This window comes from Oncorhynchus mykiss, chromosome 10 (assembly GCF_057628025.1).
Source record: "Oncorhynchus mykiss isolate SJ-2025 chromosome 10, ASM5762802v1, whole genome shotgun sequence".
NCBI lineage: Eukaryota > Metazoa > Chordata > Actinopteri > Salmoniformes > Salmonidae > Oncorhynchus > Oncorhynchus mykiss.
Genome location: NC_143031.1, coordinates 89,315,172 through 89,331,248, shown reverse-complemented (window position 1 = coordinate 89,331,248; position 16,077 = coordinate 89,315,172). Strand labels below are relative to the sequence as shown.

The following is a 16,077-nucleotide window of genomic DNA, read 5'->3' as shown; positions in this document are numbered from 1 at the left end:
TGTTTCAACCAGGTCCTGTCATGTTCATTAGAGAACACTGTTTCAACCAGGGTCCTGTCTCGTTCATTAGAGAACACTGTTTCAACCAGGTCCTGTCATGTTCATTAGAGAACACTGTTTCAACCAGGGTCCTGTCTCGTTCATTAGAGAACACTGTTTCAACCAGGGTCCTGTCTCGTTCATTAGAGAACACTGTTTCAACCAGGTCCTGTCTCGTTCATTAGAGAACACTGTTTCAACCAGGGTCCTGTCTCGTTCATTAGAGAACACTGTTTCAACCAGGGTCCTGTCTCGTTCATTAGAGAACACTGTTTCAACCAGGGTCCTGTCTCGTTCATTAGAGAACACTGTTTCAACCAGGTCCTGTCTCGTTCATTAGAGAACACTGTTTCAACCAGGGTCCTGTCTCGTTCATTAGAGAACACTGTTTCAACCAGGGTCCTGTCATGTTCATTAGAGAACACTGTTTCAACCAGGGTCCTGTCTCGTTCATTAGAGAACACTGTTTCAACCAGGGTCCTGTCTCGTTCATTAGAGAACACTGTTTCAACCAGGGTCCTGTCATGTTCATTAGAGAACACTGTTTCAACCAGGGTCCTGTCTCGTTCATTAGAGAACACTGTTTCAACCAGGGTCCTGTCTCGTTCATTAGAGAACACTGTTTCAACCAGGGTCCTGTCTCGTTCATTAGAGAACACTGTTTCAACCAGGGTCCTGTCTCGTTCATTAGAGAACACTGTTTCAACCAGGGTCCTGTCATGTTCATTAGAGAACACTGTTTCAACCAGGGTCCTGTCTCGTTCATTAGAGAACACTGTTTCAACCAGGGTCCTGTCATGTTCATTAGAGAACACTGTTTCAACCAGGGTCCTGTCTCGTTCATTAGAGAACACTGTTTCAACCAGGGTCCTGTCTCGTTCATTAGAGAACACTGTTTCAACCAGGGTCCTGTCTCGTTCATTAGAGAACACTGTTTCAACCAGGGTCCTGTCATGTTCATTAGAGAACACTGTTTCAACCAGGGTCCTGTCTCGTTCATTAGAGAACACTGTTTCAACCAGGGTCCTGTCTCGTTCATTAGAGAACACTGTTTCAACCAGGGTCCTGTCATGTTCATTAGAGAACACTGTTTCAACCAGGGTCCTGTCTCGTTCATTAGAGAACACTGTTTCAACCAGGGTCCTGTCTCGTTCATTAGAGAACACTGTTTCAACCAGGGTCCTGTCATGTTCATTAGAGAACACTGTTTCAACCAGGGTCCTGTCATGTTCATTAGAGAACACTGTTTCAACCAGGGTCCTGTCATGTTCATTAGAGAACACTGTTTCAACCAGGGTCCTGTCTCGTTCATTAGAAAACACTGTTTCAACCAGGGTCCTGTCATGTTCATTAGAGAACACTGTTTCAACCAGGTCCTGTCTCGTTCATTAGAGAACACTGTTTCAACCAGGGTCCTGTCTCGTTCATTAGAGAACACTGTTTCAACCAGGGTCCTGTCTCGTTCATTAGAGAACACTGTTTCAACCAGGGTCCTGTCTCGTTCATTAGAGAACACTATCAAAACATGTTTCAACCAGGGCAATAACTGTAAACTAAAAATAATAATACCAGTCTAAATATGAATTTTAGGAGGGGTTTTCAATCAGATTTATTTATAAAGCCCTTTTTACAACAGCCGATGCAACAAAGTGATATACAGAAACCCAGCCTAAAACCCCAAACAATGTCAATCTAGTTGAACCAATAGCAGTTTTTCATGGTTCCAGGAAGTGGATAAAGTTAATGTGCAGAAAGACACAGTTGGAAGAAGCTTCATTTTCCATAGCGGTCAAAACCATTTGTTTACTAAACAGGGGTGTCACCAAAGCGGTGTTGTATGCATCAGGAAACTCCCAGATGAATTCCATAAAGCCCTAACGATCACATGGTAGGGCAGGACATCTCTTTGGCACTTCAGACATCTGATTACTGCTGTGTGTCAGTTGAAGAACAGGTCTTGACAGATACGTTGTGTATCTTCAGGGCAGGTGACTTCATGTCCGATGGTTCTGGGATCTGCATAGATCTCATGGTCGTTTCCCCCCTAAAGCAGTGTCAACATTAATATATGATATCGTTTCTCCCCTAAAGCAGTGTCAACATTAATATATCATATACTGTAGTTTCCTCCATAAAGCTATAACACGGTTGTCGTCATAAAGCTATAACACGGTTGTCGTCGTCATAAAGCTATAACACGGTTGTCGTCGTCATAAAGCTATAACACGGTTGTCATCATAAAGCTATGACACGGTTGTCGTCGTCATAAAGCTATAACACGGTTGTCGTCATAAAGCTATAACACGGTTGTCGTCGTCATAAAGCCATAACACGGTTGTCGTCGTCATAAAGCTATAACACGGTTGTCGTCGTAAAGCTAGAACACGGTTGTCGTCGTCATAAAGCTATAACACGGTTGTCGTCGTCATAAAGCTATAACACGGTTGTCGTCGTCATAAAGCTATAACACGGTTGTCGTCGTCATAAAGCTATAACACGGTTGTCGTCGTCATAAAGCCATAACACAGTTGTCGTCGTCATAAAGCTATAACACGGTTGTCGTCGTCATAAAGCTATAACACGGTTGTCGTCGTCATAAAGCTATAACACGGTTGTCATTATAAAGCTATAACACGGTTGTCATTATAAAGCTATAACACGGTTGTCGTCGTCATAAAGCTATAACACGGTTGTTGTCATCATAAAGCTATAACACGGTTGTCGTCATCATAAAGCTATAACACGGTTGTCATCATAAAGCTATAACACGGTTGTCGTCGTCATAAAGCTATAACACGCTTGTCGTCATAAAGCTACTTACAGGTTTAGTTTTGTCTCCAAAGAAGTGTATGGTTTTATAGGAGTCTTTCTCTACCAGGCCCAGACAGTAACGCTTGTCCCAGCCCTCTGGGAACACATCAAAACTGATCTGACCACCTGCAGAGTTGGAGCGAGGAAGAGTGGAGGGCAGGGAGGGAGAGAAGGAGATTAGAGGTCAGACTCACCTATAGAGAAGTGCTTAGGGTTAGAGGTCAAACTCACTTATAGAGAAGTCCTTGGGGTTCAAGGTCAGGGTTTAGAGGTCAGACTCACCTATAGAGAAGGTCAGTCCTTTGCCTTTAAACTCCTCTTGAAGAACGGCAACAAACTTCTCTCTGATTCGTTCTTTCTGTTGAGAGACAGCGGTCAATCAAAGTGACCTAACGACACAGACTGACAGACAGACATCATCCCTCCATACTTGGTCCAGCTGGTAGAACTCTATCCTCTCCTCCTGACTACAGCTCCGCCCGACCGGTGACACGTTCAACATTCCATTACGGAACTCTATAAACGTCCCCCTGAGGAGACACAGACAGACAAAGGTGGGGTGAGCGTGTGTGAGAGAGAGAGAGTGTGTACCTCTACCTGGGTAGTGTAATCTAGGCCAGGTAGTTGAGACAGACAGAGATGGTGTGAGAGAGAGAGAGCGTACCTCTTCCTGGGTAGTGTAATCTTGGCCAGGTAGTTGAGACAGAAGTTGATGAAGTCTTGAAGAAGATCCTCCCCCATGTACGCCTGGATACTCTGAAACAACCAATCACAGCCCTGGATCCTCTGAAACAACCAGTGACTACAACGTGTCCATCTTGGTCAATAAACCACATGGGAGCATCAAAGGTTAGAGGTCAGGGTCTTACCTGTATTGCTACCAGCTGTCCATTCTGATAGGCCACCAATCCGTTTTCAGCAAACAGATAGTCCACCTTCTCGACCACTACGACACACAAATGCCCACATTACTACACAGTGTGTGTGTGTGTGTGTATTGTGGTAAACTATTTAATATAGTAAACTATTGACTAACTAAAACTCACCCGTTGTGAATGACTTATTAATGCAGTAAAGATCAATGATGTTTTAGTGTGTGTGTGTGTGTGTGTGTGTCATGACCTTTACAGAGAAGAGCTGAGAAGGTCAGAGCAGCTAAATACAACCTGACAGATCAGTTGACTCACTCTCACACACACACACACACACACACAGTGTAGATTCGCTGATCTTGATTCCATAGTGAGACGTTATTGGTTGATCAGTGACTCTGCAGAGCAGAATATATATGATCTTGATTCCATAGTGAGACGTTATTGGTTGATCAGTGACTCTGCAGAGCAGAATATATATGATCTTGATTCCATAGTGAGACGTTATTGGTTCAGTGACTCTGCAGAGCAGAATATATATGATCTTGATTCCACAGTGAGACGTTATTGGTTGATCAGTGACTCTGCAGAGCAGAATATATATGATCTTGATTCCATAGTGAGACGTTATTGGTTGATCAGTGATTCTGCAGAGCAGAATATATATGATCTTGATTCCATAGTGAGACGTTATTGGTTGATCAGTGACTCTGCAGAGCAGAATATATATGATCTTGATTCCATAGTGAGACGTTATTGGTTGATCAGTGACTCTGCAGAGCAGAATATATATGATCTTGATTCCATAGTGAGACGTTATTGGTTGATCAGTGATTCTGCAGAGCAGAATATATATGATCTTGATTCCATAGTGAGACGTTATTGGTTGATCAGTGACTCTGCAGAGCAGAATATATATGATCTTGATTCCATAGTGAGACGTTATTGGTTGATCAGTGACTCTGCAGAGCAGAATATATATGATCTTGATTCCATAGTGAGACGTTATTGGTTGATCAGTGACTCTGCAGAGCAGAATATATATGATCTTGATTCCATAGTGAGACGTTATTGGTTGATCAGTGACTCTGCAGAGCAGAATATATATGATCTTGATTCCATAGTGAGACGTTATTGGTTGATCAGTGACTCTGCAGAGCAGAATATATATGATCTTGATTCCATAGTGAGACGTTATTGGTTGATCAGTGACTCTGCAGAGCAGAATATATATGATCTTGATTCCATAGTGAGACGTTATTGGTTGATCAGTGACTCTGCAGAGCAGAATATATATGATCTTGATTCCATAGTGAGACGTTATTGGTTGATCAGTGACTCTGCAGAGCAGAATATATATGATCTTGATTCCATAGTGAGACGTTATTGGTTGATCAGTGACTCTGCAGAGCAGAATATATATGATCTTGATTCCATAGTGAGACGTTATTGGTTGATCAGTGATTCTGCAGAGCAGAATATATATTATATTCATATATTATATTTATGATGAACTGGTTAGTTTGGGTCCTGAATGCTGACGGCTGAAACATTCGGAAAGTATTCAGACATCTTGACTTGTTCCACATCTTGTTATGTTACAGCCTCATACTAAACTAAAGTATTCAGACATCTTGTTATGTTACAGCCTCATACTAAACTAAAGTAGTCAGACATCTTGTTATGTTACAGCCTCATACTAAACTAAAGTATTCAGACATCTTGTTATGTTACAGCCTCATACTAAACTAAAGTAGTCAGACATCTTGTTATGTTACAGCCTCATACTAAACTAAAGTAGTCAGACATCTTGTTATGTTACAGCCTCATACTAAACTAAAGTAGTCAGACATCTTGTTATGTTACAGCCTCATACTAAACTAAAGTAGTCAGACATCTTGTTATGTTACAGCCTCATACTAAACTAAAGTATTTTTTTTTTATTTCTTTTTATTTCACCTTTATTTAACCAGGTAGGCTAGTTGAGAACAAGTTCTCATTTGCAACTGCGACCTGGCCAAGATAAGGCATAGCAGTGTGAACAGACAACACAGAGTTACACATGGAGTAAACAATTAGCAAGTCAATAACACAGTAGAAAAAAGGGAGTCTATATATACATTGTGTGCAAAAGGCATGAGAAGGTAGGTAAATAATTACAATTATGCAGATTAACACTGGAGTGATAAATGATCAGATGATCAGATGGTTATGTACAGGTAGAGATATTGGTGTGCAAAAGAGCAGAAAAATAAAAATAAATAAATAAAAACAGTATGGGGATGAGGTAGGTGAAAATGGGTGGGCTATTTATCAATAGACTATGTACAGCTGCAGCGATCGGTTAGCTGCTCAGATAGCAGATGTTTGAAGTTGGTGAGGGAGATAAAAGTCTCCAACTTCAGCGATTTTTGCAATTCGTTCCAGTCACAGGCAGCAGAGAACTGGAACGAAAGGCGGCCAAATGAGGTGTTGGCTTTAGGGATGATCAGTGAGATACACCTGCTGTAGCGCGTGCTACGGATGGGTGTTGCCATCGTAACCAGTGAACTGAGATAAGGCGGAGCTTTACCTAGCATGGACTTGTAGATGACCTGGAGCCAGTGGGTCTGGCGACGAATATGTAGCGAGGGCCAGCCGACTAGAGCATACAAGTCGCAGTGGTGGGTGGTATAAGGTGCTTTAGTGACAAAACGGATGGCACTGTGATAAACTGCATCCAGTTTGCTGAGTAGAGTGTTGGAAGCAATTTTGTAGATGACGTCGCCGAAGTCGAGGATCGGTAGGATAGTCAGTTTTACTAGGGTAAGTTTGGCGGCGTGAGTGAAGGAGGCTTTGTTGCGGAATAGAAAGCCGACTCTTGATTTGATTTTCGATTGGAGATGTTTGATATGGGTCTGGAAGGAGAGTTTAGAGTCTAGCCAGACACCTAGGTACTTATAGATGTCCACATATTCAAGGTCGGAACCATCCAGGGTGGTGATGCTGGTCAGGCGTGCGGTTGCAGGCAGCGAACGGTTGAAAAGCATGCATTTGGTTTTACTAGCGTTTAAGAGCAGTTGGAGGCCACGGAAGGAGTGCTGTATGGCATTGAAGCTCGTTTGGAGGTTAGATAGCACAGTGTCCAAGGACGGGCCGGAAGTATATAGAATGGTGTCGTCTGCGTAGAGGTGGATCAGGGAATCGCCCGCAGCAAGAGCAACATCATTGATATATACAGAGAAAAGAGTCGGCCCGAGAATTGAACCCTGTGGCACCCCCATAGAGACTGCCAGAGGACCGGACAGCATGCCCTCCGATTTGACACACTGAACTCTGTCTGCAAAGTAATTGGTGAACCAGGCAAGGCAGTCATCCGAAAAACCGAGGCTACTGAGTCTGCCGATAAGAATACGGTGATTGACAGAGTCGAAAGCCTTGGCAAGGTCTATGAAGACCGCTGCACAGTACTGTCTTTTATCGATGGCGGTTATGATATCGTTTAGTACCTTGAGCGTGGCTGAGGTACACCCGTGACCGGCTCGGAAACCAGATTGCACAGCGGAGAAGGTACGGTGGGATTCAAGATGGTCAGTGACCTGTTTGTTGACTTGGCTTTCGAAGACCTTAGATAGGCAGGGCAGGATGGATATAGGTCTGTAACAGTTTGGGTCCAGGGTGTCGCCCCCTTTGAAGAGGGGGATGACTGCGGCAGCTTTCCAATCCTTGGGGATCTCAGACGATATGAAAGAGAGGTTGAACAGGCTGGTAATAGGGGTTGCGACAATGGCGGCGGATAGTTTCAGGAATAGAGGGTCCAGATTGTCCAGCCCAGCTGATTTGTACGGGTCCAGGTTTTGCAGCTCTTTCAGGACATCTGCTATCTGGATTTGGGTAAAGGAGAACCTGGAGAGGCTTGGGCGAGTAGCTGCGGGGGGGGGGGAGCTGTTGTCCGAGGTTGGAGTAGCCAGGCGGAAGGCATGGCCAGCCGTTGAGAAATGCTTGTTGAAGTTTTCGATAATCATGGATTTATCGGTGGTGACCATGTTACCTAGTCTCAGTGCAGTGGGCAGCTGGGAGGAGGTGCTCTTGTTCTCCATGGACTTCACAGTGTCCCAGAACTTTTTGGAGTTGGAGCTACAGGATGCAAACTTCTGCCTGAAGAAGTTGGCTTTAGCTTTCCTGACTGACTGTGTGTATTGGTTCCTGACTTCCCTGAACAGTTGCATATCGCGGGGACTATTCGATGTTAGCGCAGTCCGCCACAGGATGTTTTTGTGCTGGTCGAGGGCAGTCAGGTCTGGAGTGAACCAGGGGCTATATCTGTTCTTAGTTCTGCATTTTTTGAACGGAGCATGCTTATCTAAAATGGTGAGGAAGTTACTTTTAAAGAAAGACCAGGCATCCTCAACTGACGGGATGAGGTCAATGTCCTTCCAGGATACCCGGGCCAGGTCGATTAGAAAGGCCTGCTCACAGAAGTGTTTTAGGGAGCGTTTGACAGTGATGAGGGGTGGTCGTTTGACTGCGGCTCCGTAGCGGATACAGGCAATGAGGCAGTGATCGCTGAGATCCTGGTTGTAGACAGCGGAGGTGTATTTGGAGGGCCAGTTGGTCAGGATGACGTCAATGAGGGTGCCCTTGTTTACAGAGTTAGGGTTGTACCTGGTGGGTTCCTTGATGATTTGAGTGAGATTGAGGGCATCTAGCTTAGATTGTAGGACTGCCGGGGTGTTAAGCATATCCCAGTTTAGGTCACCTAACAGAACAAACTCTGAAGCTAGATGGGGGGCGATCAATTCACAAATGGTGTCCAGGGCACAGCTGGGAGCTGAGGGGGGTCGGTAGCAGGCGGCAACAGTGAGAGACTTATTTCTGGAGAGAGTAATTTTCAAAATTAGTAGTTCGAACTGTTTGGGTATGGACCTGGAGAGTATGACATTACTTTGCAGGCTATCTCTGCAGTAGACTGCAACTCCTCCCCCTTTGGCAGTTCTATCTTGACGGAAGATGTTATAGTTGGGTATGGAAATCTCAGAATTTTTGGTGGCCTTCCTGAGCCAGGATTCAGACACGGCAAGGACATCAGGGTTAGCAGAGTGTGCTAGAGCAGTGAGTAAGACACACTTAGGGAGGAGGCTTCTGATGTTGACATGCATGAAACCAAGGCTTTTTCGATCACAGAAGTCAACAAATGAGGGTGCCTGGGGACATGCAGGGCCTGGGTTTACCTCCACATCACCCGCGGAACAGAGAAGGAGTAGTATGAGGGTGCGGCTGAAGGCTATCAAAACTGGTCGCCTAGGGCGTTGGGGACAGAGAATAAGAGGAGCAGGTTTCTGGGCATGGTAGAATATATTCAGGGCATAATGCGCAAACAGGGGTGTGGTGGGGTGCGGGTACAGCGGAGGTAAGCCCAGGCACTGGGTGATGATGAGAGAGGTTGTATCTCTGGACATGCTGGTTGTAATGGGTGAGGTCACCGCATGTGTGGGGGGTGGGACAAAGGAGGTATCAGGGGTATAAAGAGTGGAACTAGGGGCTCCATTGTAAACTAAAACAATGATAACTAACCTGCACAACAGTATACAAGGCATATTGACATTTGAGAGAGACATACAGCAAGGCATACAGTAATCACAGGTGTTGAATTGGGAGAGCTAGCTAAAACAGTAGGTGAGACAACAACAGCTAATCAGCTAGCACAACAACAGCAGGTAGAATGGCGATTGATTAGGCAGAGAGGGTCGGATTAACTACACACAGAGCCTAAGTGCGGCTGGGGCCGACAGATAAAACATAAACAAGCAGAATGGATTACCGTGAATTAATGGACAGTCCAGCATGCATCAGCTATGTAGCCAAGTGATCAGTGTCCAAGGGGCAGCGGTGGATGGGGCAGGGAAGCTGGACTGGCGAGTGTTATCCAGGTTAGAAAACTAACAATGACTAAATAGCTTGTAGCCAGTTAGCTGGTTAGCTTCTGAAGGTTATTGAGTGTGTTCTAAAAATGTAAAGATAATAGCGGTTCCGTATCACATTGGGTGAGGCAGGTTACCGGAAGGTATAAACAAATTAAAAATCGAAAAGGGATAGAAAGTAAATATGGGTTCAGTGAGTGTTTGGGACGCGGCGATTCAGATGGTTAGCAGGCCTGTGCTAACAAGCTAACAGTTAGTAGACGGTGCTAAACACGGTAGCAGTTAGCGGACCGGGCTAAACAAGCTAGCAGTTAGCAGGCCGAATTTGCAAGCAAGGCGATAGCAAGGGCTAGAGAGTTAGCCTTTGGGGACGTCGCGATGGGGGGAGTCTGTTTATTCCTCTTCATGCGGTGACATCAATGGCCCGGTCGTGGGTCTGGATATTGTAGCCCAGGAGCTCAAAATGTTCCGTTTGCGATGGGAATCCGGGGGTGAAAAATAAAAATAAAATAATAGATAGGTCCGTTATGCTCTGGTTAGAGTCGCGTTGTTCGAACTGGCGAGAGCTTTCCGAGCTAAAGGTTAGCTGATGACCGGTTAGCTGAAGACCGCTAGCAATGTTTTGCTGAAGCTGGTAGTTAGTTGGCTAGTTGGCTAGCTTCAGTTGAGGGGTTCCAGATCCGAAGTAAATATAAATACTTTAGGAAAAAAGCTACGTTGGGTGAGGCGGGTTGCAGGAGAGTATTTAGAAGAAGTTGAGGTTGACATCTTGTTATGTTACAGCCTCATACTAAACTAAAGTAGTCAGACATCTTGTTATGTTACAGCCTCATACTAAACTAAAGTAGTCAGACATCTTGTTATGTTACAGCCTCATACTAAACTAAAGTAGTCAGACATCTTGTTATGTTACAGCCTCATACTAAACTAAAGTAGTCAGACATCTTGTTATGTTACAGCCTCATACTAAACTAAAGTAGTCAGACATCTTGTTATGTTACAGCCTCATACTAAACTAAAGTATTCAGATATCTTGTTATGTTACAGCCTCATACTAAACTAAAGTAGTCAGACATCTTGTTATGTTACAGCCTCATACTAAACTAAAGTAGTCAGACATCTTGTTATGTTACAGCCTCATACTAAACTAAAGTATTCAGACATCTTGTTATGTTACAGCCTCATACTAAACTAAAGTATTCAGACATCTTGTTATGTTACAGCCTCATACTAAACTAAAGTATTCAGACATCTTGTTATGTTACAGCCTCATACTAAACTAAAGTATTCAGACATCTTGTTATGTTACAGCCTCATACTAAACTAAAGTAGTCAGACATCTTGTTATGTTACAGCCTCATACTAAACTTGTGATGTTCGATGGGGTTCAAGTCCGGGCTCTGGCTGGGCCACTCAAGGACATTCAGAGACTTGTCCCGAAGCCACTCCTGCATCGTCTTGGCTGTGTGCTTAGGGTTGTTGTCCTGTTGGAAGGTGAACCTTCTCCCCAGTCTGAGGTCCTGAGCACCCTGGAGCAGGTTTTCATCAAGGAACTCTCTCTACTTTGCTCCGTTCATCTTTCCCTTGATCCTGACGAGTCTCCCAGTCCCTGCCACTGAAAAACATCCCCACACCATGATGCTGCCACCACCATGCTTCACCGTAGGGATGGTGCCAGGTTTCCTACAGACATGGTGCTTGGCATTCAGGCCAAAGAGTTCAATCTTGAATTCATCAGACCTGAGAATCTTGTTTCTCGTGGTCAGAGTCCTTTAGGTGTCTTGTGTTAAACTCCAAGCGGGCCTTTTACTGAGGAGTGGCTTCCGTCTGGCCACTCTACCATAAAGGCCTGATTGGTGGAGTAAACTGGCTAGTTTAACAGCATTCCAGCCGTGTTTACAGTATATCAGACAGCAGTACAGCATTATTCTTTATACTAGTACTCCAATTAAAAAAAAATACTATTTTCAGAACACAAGGCTGGAAAAACCATGTGCTTATGTATCTATATGCCAACAGCACACAACATTGCATAACACAGTTAATGAAGTTTACATATACCTTAGCCAAATATATTTAAACTCAGTTTTTCACAATTCCAGATATTTAATACTAGTAAAAATCCCCTGTCTTACTTAGGTCAGTTAGGATCACCACTTTATTTTGTGAAATGTCAGAATAATATTAGAGAGAATTATTTATTTCAGCTTTTATTTATTTCATCACATTCCAAGTGAGTCAGAAGTTTACATACACTCAATTAGTATTTGGTAGCATTGCCTTTAAATTGTTTAACTTGGGTCAAATGTTTCGGGTAGCCTTCCACAAGCTTCCCACAATAAGTTGAGTGAATTTTGGCCCATTCCTCCTGACAGAGCTGGTGTAACTGAGTCAGGTTTGTAGGCCTCCTTGCTCGCACACGCTTTTTCAGTTCTGACCACAAACTTTCTAGAGGATTGAGGTCAGGGCTTTGTGATGGCCACTCCAATACCTTGACTTTGATGCCCTTTTTGGAAGTGTGCTTGGAGTCATTGTCCATTTGGAAGACCCAAGCTTTAAACTTCCTGACTGATGTCTTGAGATATTGCTTCAATATATCCACCTAATTTTCCATCCTCATGATGCCATCTATTTTGTGAAGTGCATCAGTCCCTCCTACAGCAAAGCACCCCCACAACATGATGCTGCCACCCCCATGCTTCACAGTTGGGACGGTGTTCTTCGGCATTTATTCCTGTAATTCTAGGCTTTTATTTCTATACTCAGCACGCACGTGTAGAGGGACCAGTCAGAACACAATTGAGTGAGACACGGGGGGAAGAGAATTTAGGGAGCAGAACTGTGTGATGCTTGGCTTCTTTTTTGTTGTGTCTTGCAAATGCACATGTACAAATGGAACACTAGAGTCCTACATCTCTACAATACACCACTAGAGTCCTACATCTCTACAATATACCACTAGAGTCCTATATCCCTACAATACACCACTAGAGTCCTTCATCCCTACAATACACCACTAGAGTCCTACAATACACCACTAGAGTCCTACATCCCTACAATACACCACTAGAGTCCTACAATACACCACTAGAGTCCTACATCCCTACAATACACCACTAGAGTCCTACATCCCTACAATACACCACTAGAGTCCTACAATATACCACTAGAGTCCTTCATCCCTACAATACACCACTAGAGTCCTACAATATACCACTAGAGTCCTACATCTCTACAATATACCACTAGAGTCCTACATCTCTACAATACACCACTAGAGTCCTACATCTCTACAATATACCACTAGAGTCCTACATCTCTACAATACACCACTAGAGCCCTACAATATACCACTAGAGTCCTACATCCCTACAATACACCACTAGAGTCCTACATCTCTACAATACACCACTAGAGTCCTACATCTCTACAATACACCACTAGAGTCCTACATCTCTACAATACACCACTAGAGTCCTACATCTCTACAATACACCACTAGAGTCCTACATCTCTACAATACACCACTAGAGTCCTACAATATTCCACTAGAGTCCGACATCTCTACAATACACCACTAGAGTCCTACATCTCTACAATACACCACTAGAGTCCTACATCTCTACAATACACCACTAGAGTCCTACATCTCTACAATACACCACTAGAGTCCTACATCTCTACAATACACCACTAGAGTCCGACATCTCTACAATACACCACTAGAGTCCTACATCTCTACAATACACCACTAGAGTCCTACATCTCTACAATACACCACTAGAGTCCTACATCTCTACAATACACCACTAGAGTCCTACATCTCTACAATACACCACTAGAGTCCTACATCTCTACAATACACCACTAGAGTCCTACATCTCTACAATACACCACTAGAGTCCTACATCTCTACAGTACACCACTAGAGTCCTACATCTCTACAATACACCACTAGAGTCCTACATCTCTACAATACACCACTAGAGTCCTACATCTCTACAATACACCACTAGAGTCCTACATCTCTACAGTACACCACTAGAGTCCTACATCTCTACAGTACACCACTAGAGTCCTACATCTCTACAATACACCACTAGAGTCCTACAATATTCCACTAGAGTCCGACATCTCTACAATACACCACTAGAGTCCTTCATCCCTACAATACACCACTAGAGTCCTACATCCCTACAATACACCACTAGAGTCCTACATCCCTACAATACACCACTAGAGTCCTACATCTCTACAATACACCACTAGAGTCCTACAATATTCCACTAGAGTCCGACATCTCTACAATACACCACTAGAGTCCTTCATCCCTACAATACACCACTAGAGTCCTACATCCCTACAATACACCACTAGAGTCCTACATCTCTACAATACACCACTAGAGTCCTACATCTCTACAATATTCCACTAGAGTCCGACATCCCTACAATACACCACTAGAGTCCTACATCCCTACAATACACCACTAGAGTCCTACATCCCTACAATACACCACTAGAGTCCTACATCTCTACAATACACCACTAGAGTCCTACAATATTCCACTAGAGTCCGACATCCCTACAATACACCACTAGAGTCCTACATCTCTACAATACACCACTAGAGTCCTACATCTCTACAATACACCACTAGAGTCCTACATCTCTACAATACACCACTAGAGTCCTACATCTCTACAATACACCACTAGAGTCCTACATCTCTACAATACACCACTAGAGTCCTACATCTCTACAATACACCACTAGAGTCCTACATCTCTACAATACACCACTAGAGTCCTACATCTCTACAATACACCACTAGAGTCCTACATCTCTACAATACACCACTAGAGTCCTACATCTCTACAATACACCACTAGAGTCCTACATCTCTACAATACACCACTAGAGTCCTACATCTCTACAATACACCACTAGAGTCCTTCATCTCTACAATACACCACTAGAGTCCTACATCTCTACAATACACCACTAGAGTCCTACATCTCTACAATACACCACTAGAGTCCTTCATCCCTACAATACACCACTAGAGTTCTACATCTCTACAATACACCACTAGAGTCCTACATCTCTACAATATACCACTAGAGTCCTACATCTCTACAATACACCACTAGAGTCCTACATCTCTACAATACACCACTAGAGTCCTACATCTCTACAATACACCACTAGAGTCCTACATCTCTACAATACACCACAGGTAGGATGCAAAACATTCTTGTTTACTGTTCTATGTATGTTGGTAACCAGTTTATAATAGCAATAAGGACCCTGGGTGGGTTGTGGTATATTGCTTTTAAATATATTATCTCAAACTCACCCAGACACACCTTAACCCCCTCCCTCCCAGACACACCTTAACCCCCTCCCTCCCAGACACACCTTAACCCCCTCCCTCCCTCCCAGACACACCTTAACTCACGCCCTCCCAGACACACCTTAACTCAAATCAAATCAAATGTTATTTGTCACATACACATGGTTAGCAGATGTTAATGCGAGTGTAGTGAAATGCTTGTGCTTCTAGTTCCGACAATGAAGTAATAATCAACAAGTAATCTAGCTAACAATTCCAAAACTACTACCTTATAGACACAAGTGTAACGGGATAAAGAATATGTACATAAAGATATATGAATGAGTGATGGTACAGAGCGGCATAGGCAAGATACAGTAGATGGTATTGAGTGCAGTACATACATATGAGATGAGTATGTAAACAAAGTGGCATAGTTAAAGTGGCTAGTGATACATATTACATAAAGATGCAGTAGATGATATAGAGTACAGTATATACATATACATATGAGATGAATAATGTAGGGTATGTAAACATTATATTAGGTAGCATTGTTAAAGTGGCTAGTGATATATTTTACATCATTTCCAATCAATTCCCATTATTAAAGTGGCTGGAGTTGAGTCAGTGTGTTGGCAGCAGCCACTCAATGTTAGTGGTGGCTGTTTAACAGTCTGATGGCCTTGAGATAGAAGCTGTTTTTCAGTCTCTCGGTCCCAGCTTTGATGCACCTGTACTGACCTCGCCTTCTGGATGATAGCGGGGTGAACAGGCAGTGGCTCGGGTGGTTGATGTCCTTGATGATCTTTATGACCTTCCTGTGACATCGGGTGGTGTAGGTGTCCTGGAGGGCAGGTAGTTTGCCCCCGGTGATGCGTTGTGCAGACCTCACGCCCTGCCAGACACACCCTAACTCCCTCCCTCCCTCCCAGACACACCTTAACTCCCACACAGACACTCACCATCATCTCCCAGTTGTTCTTTGATCTTGACGAAGTCCGACCCCCCCACCACGCCGACTCGAACACGCCGCCGCAGACGCTGCAGAAAGTCCTCCATCCCGGGAGTCACCCTCTGAAACACACCAATCCACGCTAGTACACTGCTACAACAACCAG

General features: G+C 43.8%; 1 protein-coding gene across 1 annotated transcript in view; it reads right to left on the bottom strand.

Moving 5' to 3' along the window:
- Positions 1-1,619: 1,619 nt before the first annotated feature.
- The window catches only part of pmm2 (phosphomannomutase 2), a 15,911-nt gene continuing 1,453 nt past the window's right edge, over positions 1,620-16,077 (bottom strand). Inside the window, exons 2-8 of the mRNA XM_036971941.2 lie at positions 15,922-16,033; positions 3,720-3,796; positions 3,515-3,606; positions 3,281-3,380; positions 3,133-3,208; positions 2,861-2,976; positions 1,620-2,083 (exon numbers count right to left, since the gene is read on the bottom strand). Coding sequence (XP_036827836.1) covers positions 1,979-2,083; positions 2,861-2,976; positions 3,133-3,208; positions 3,281-3,380; positions 3,515-3,606; positions 3,720-3,796; positions 15,922-16,033 — 678 coding nt within the window. The 3' untranslated portion in view covers positions 1,620-1,978. The remainder of the gene's footprint in view (positions 2,084-2,860; positions 2,977-3,132; positions 3,209-3,280; positions 3,381-3,514; positions 3,607-3,719; positions 3,797-15,921; positions 16,034-16,077) is intronic.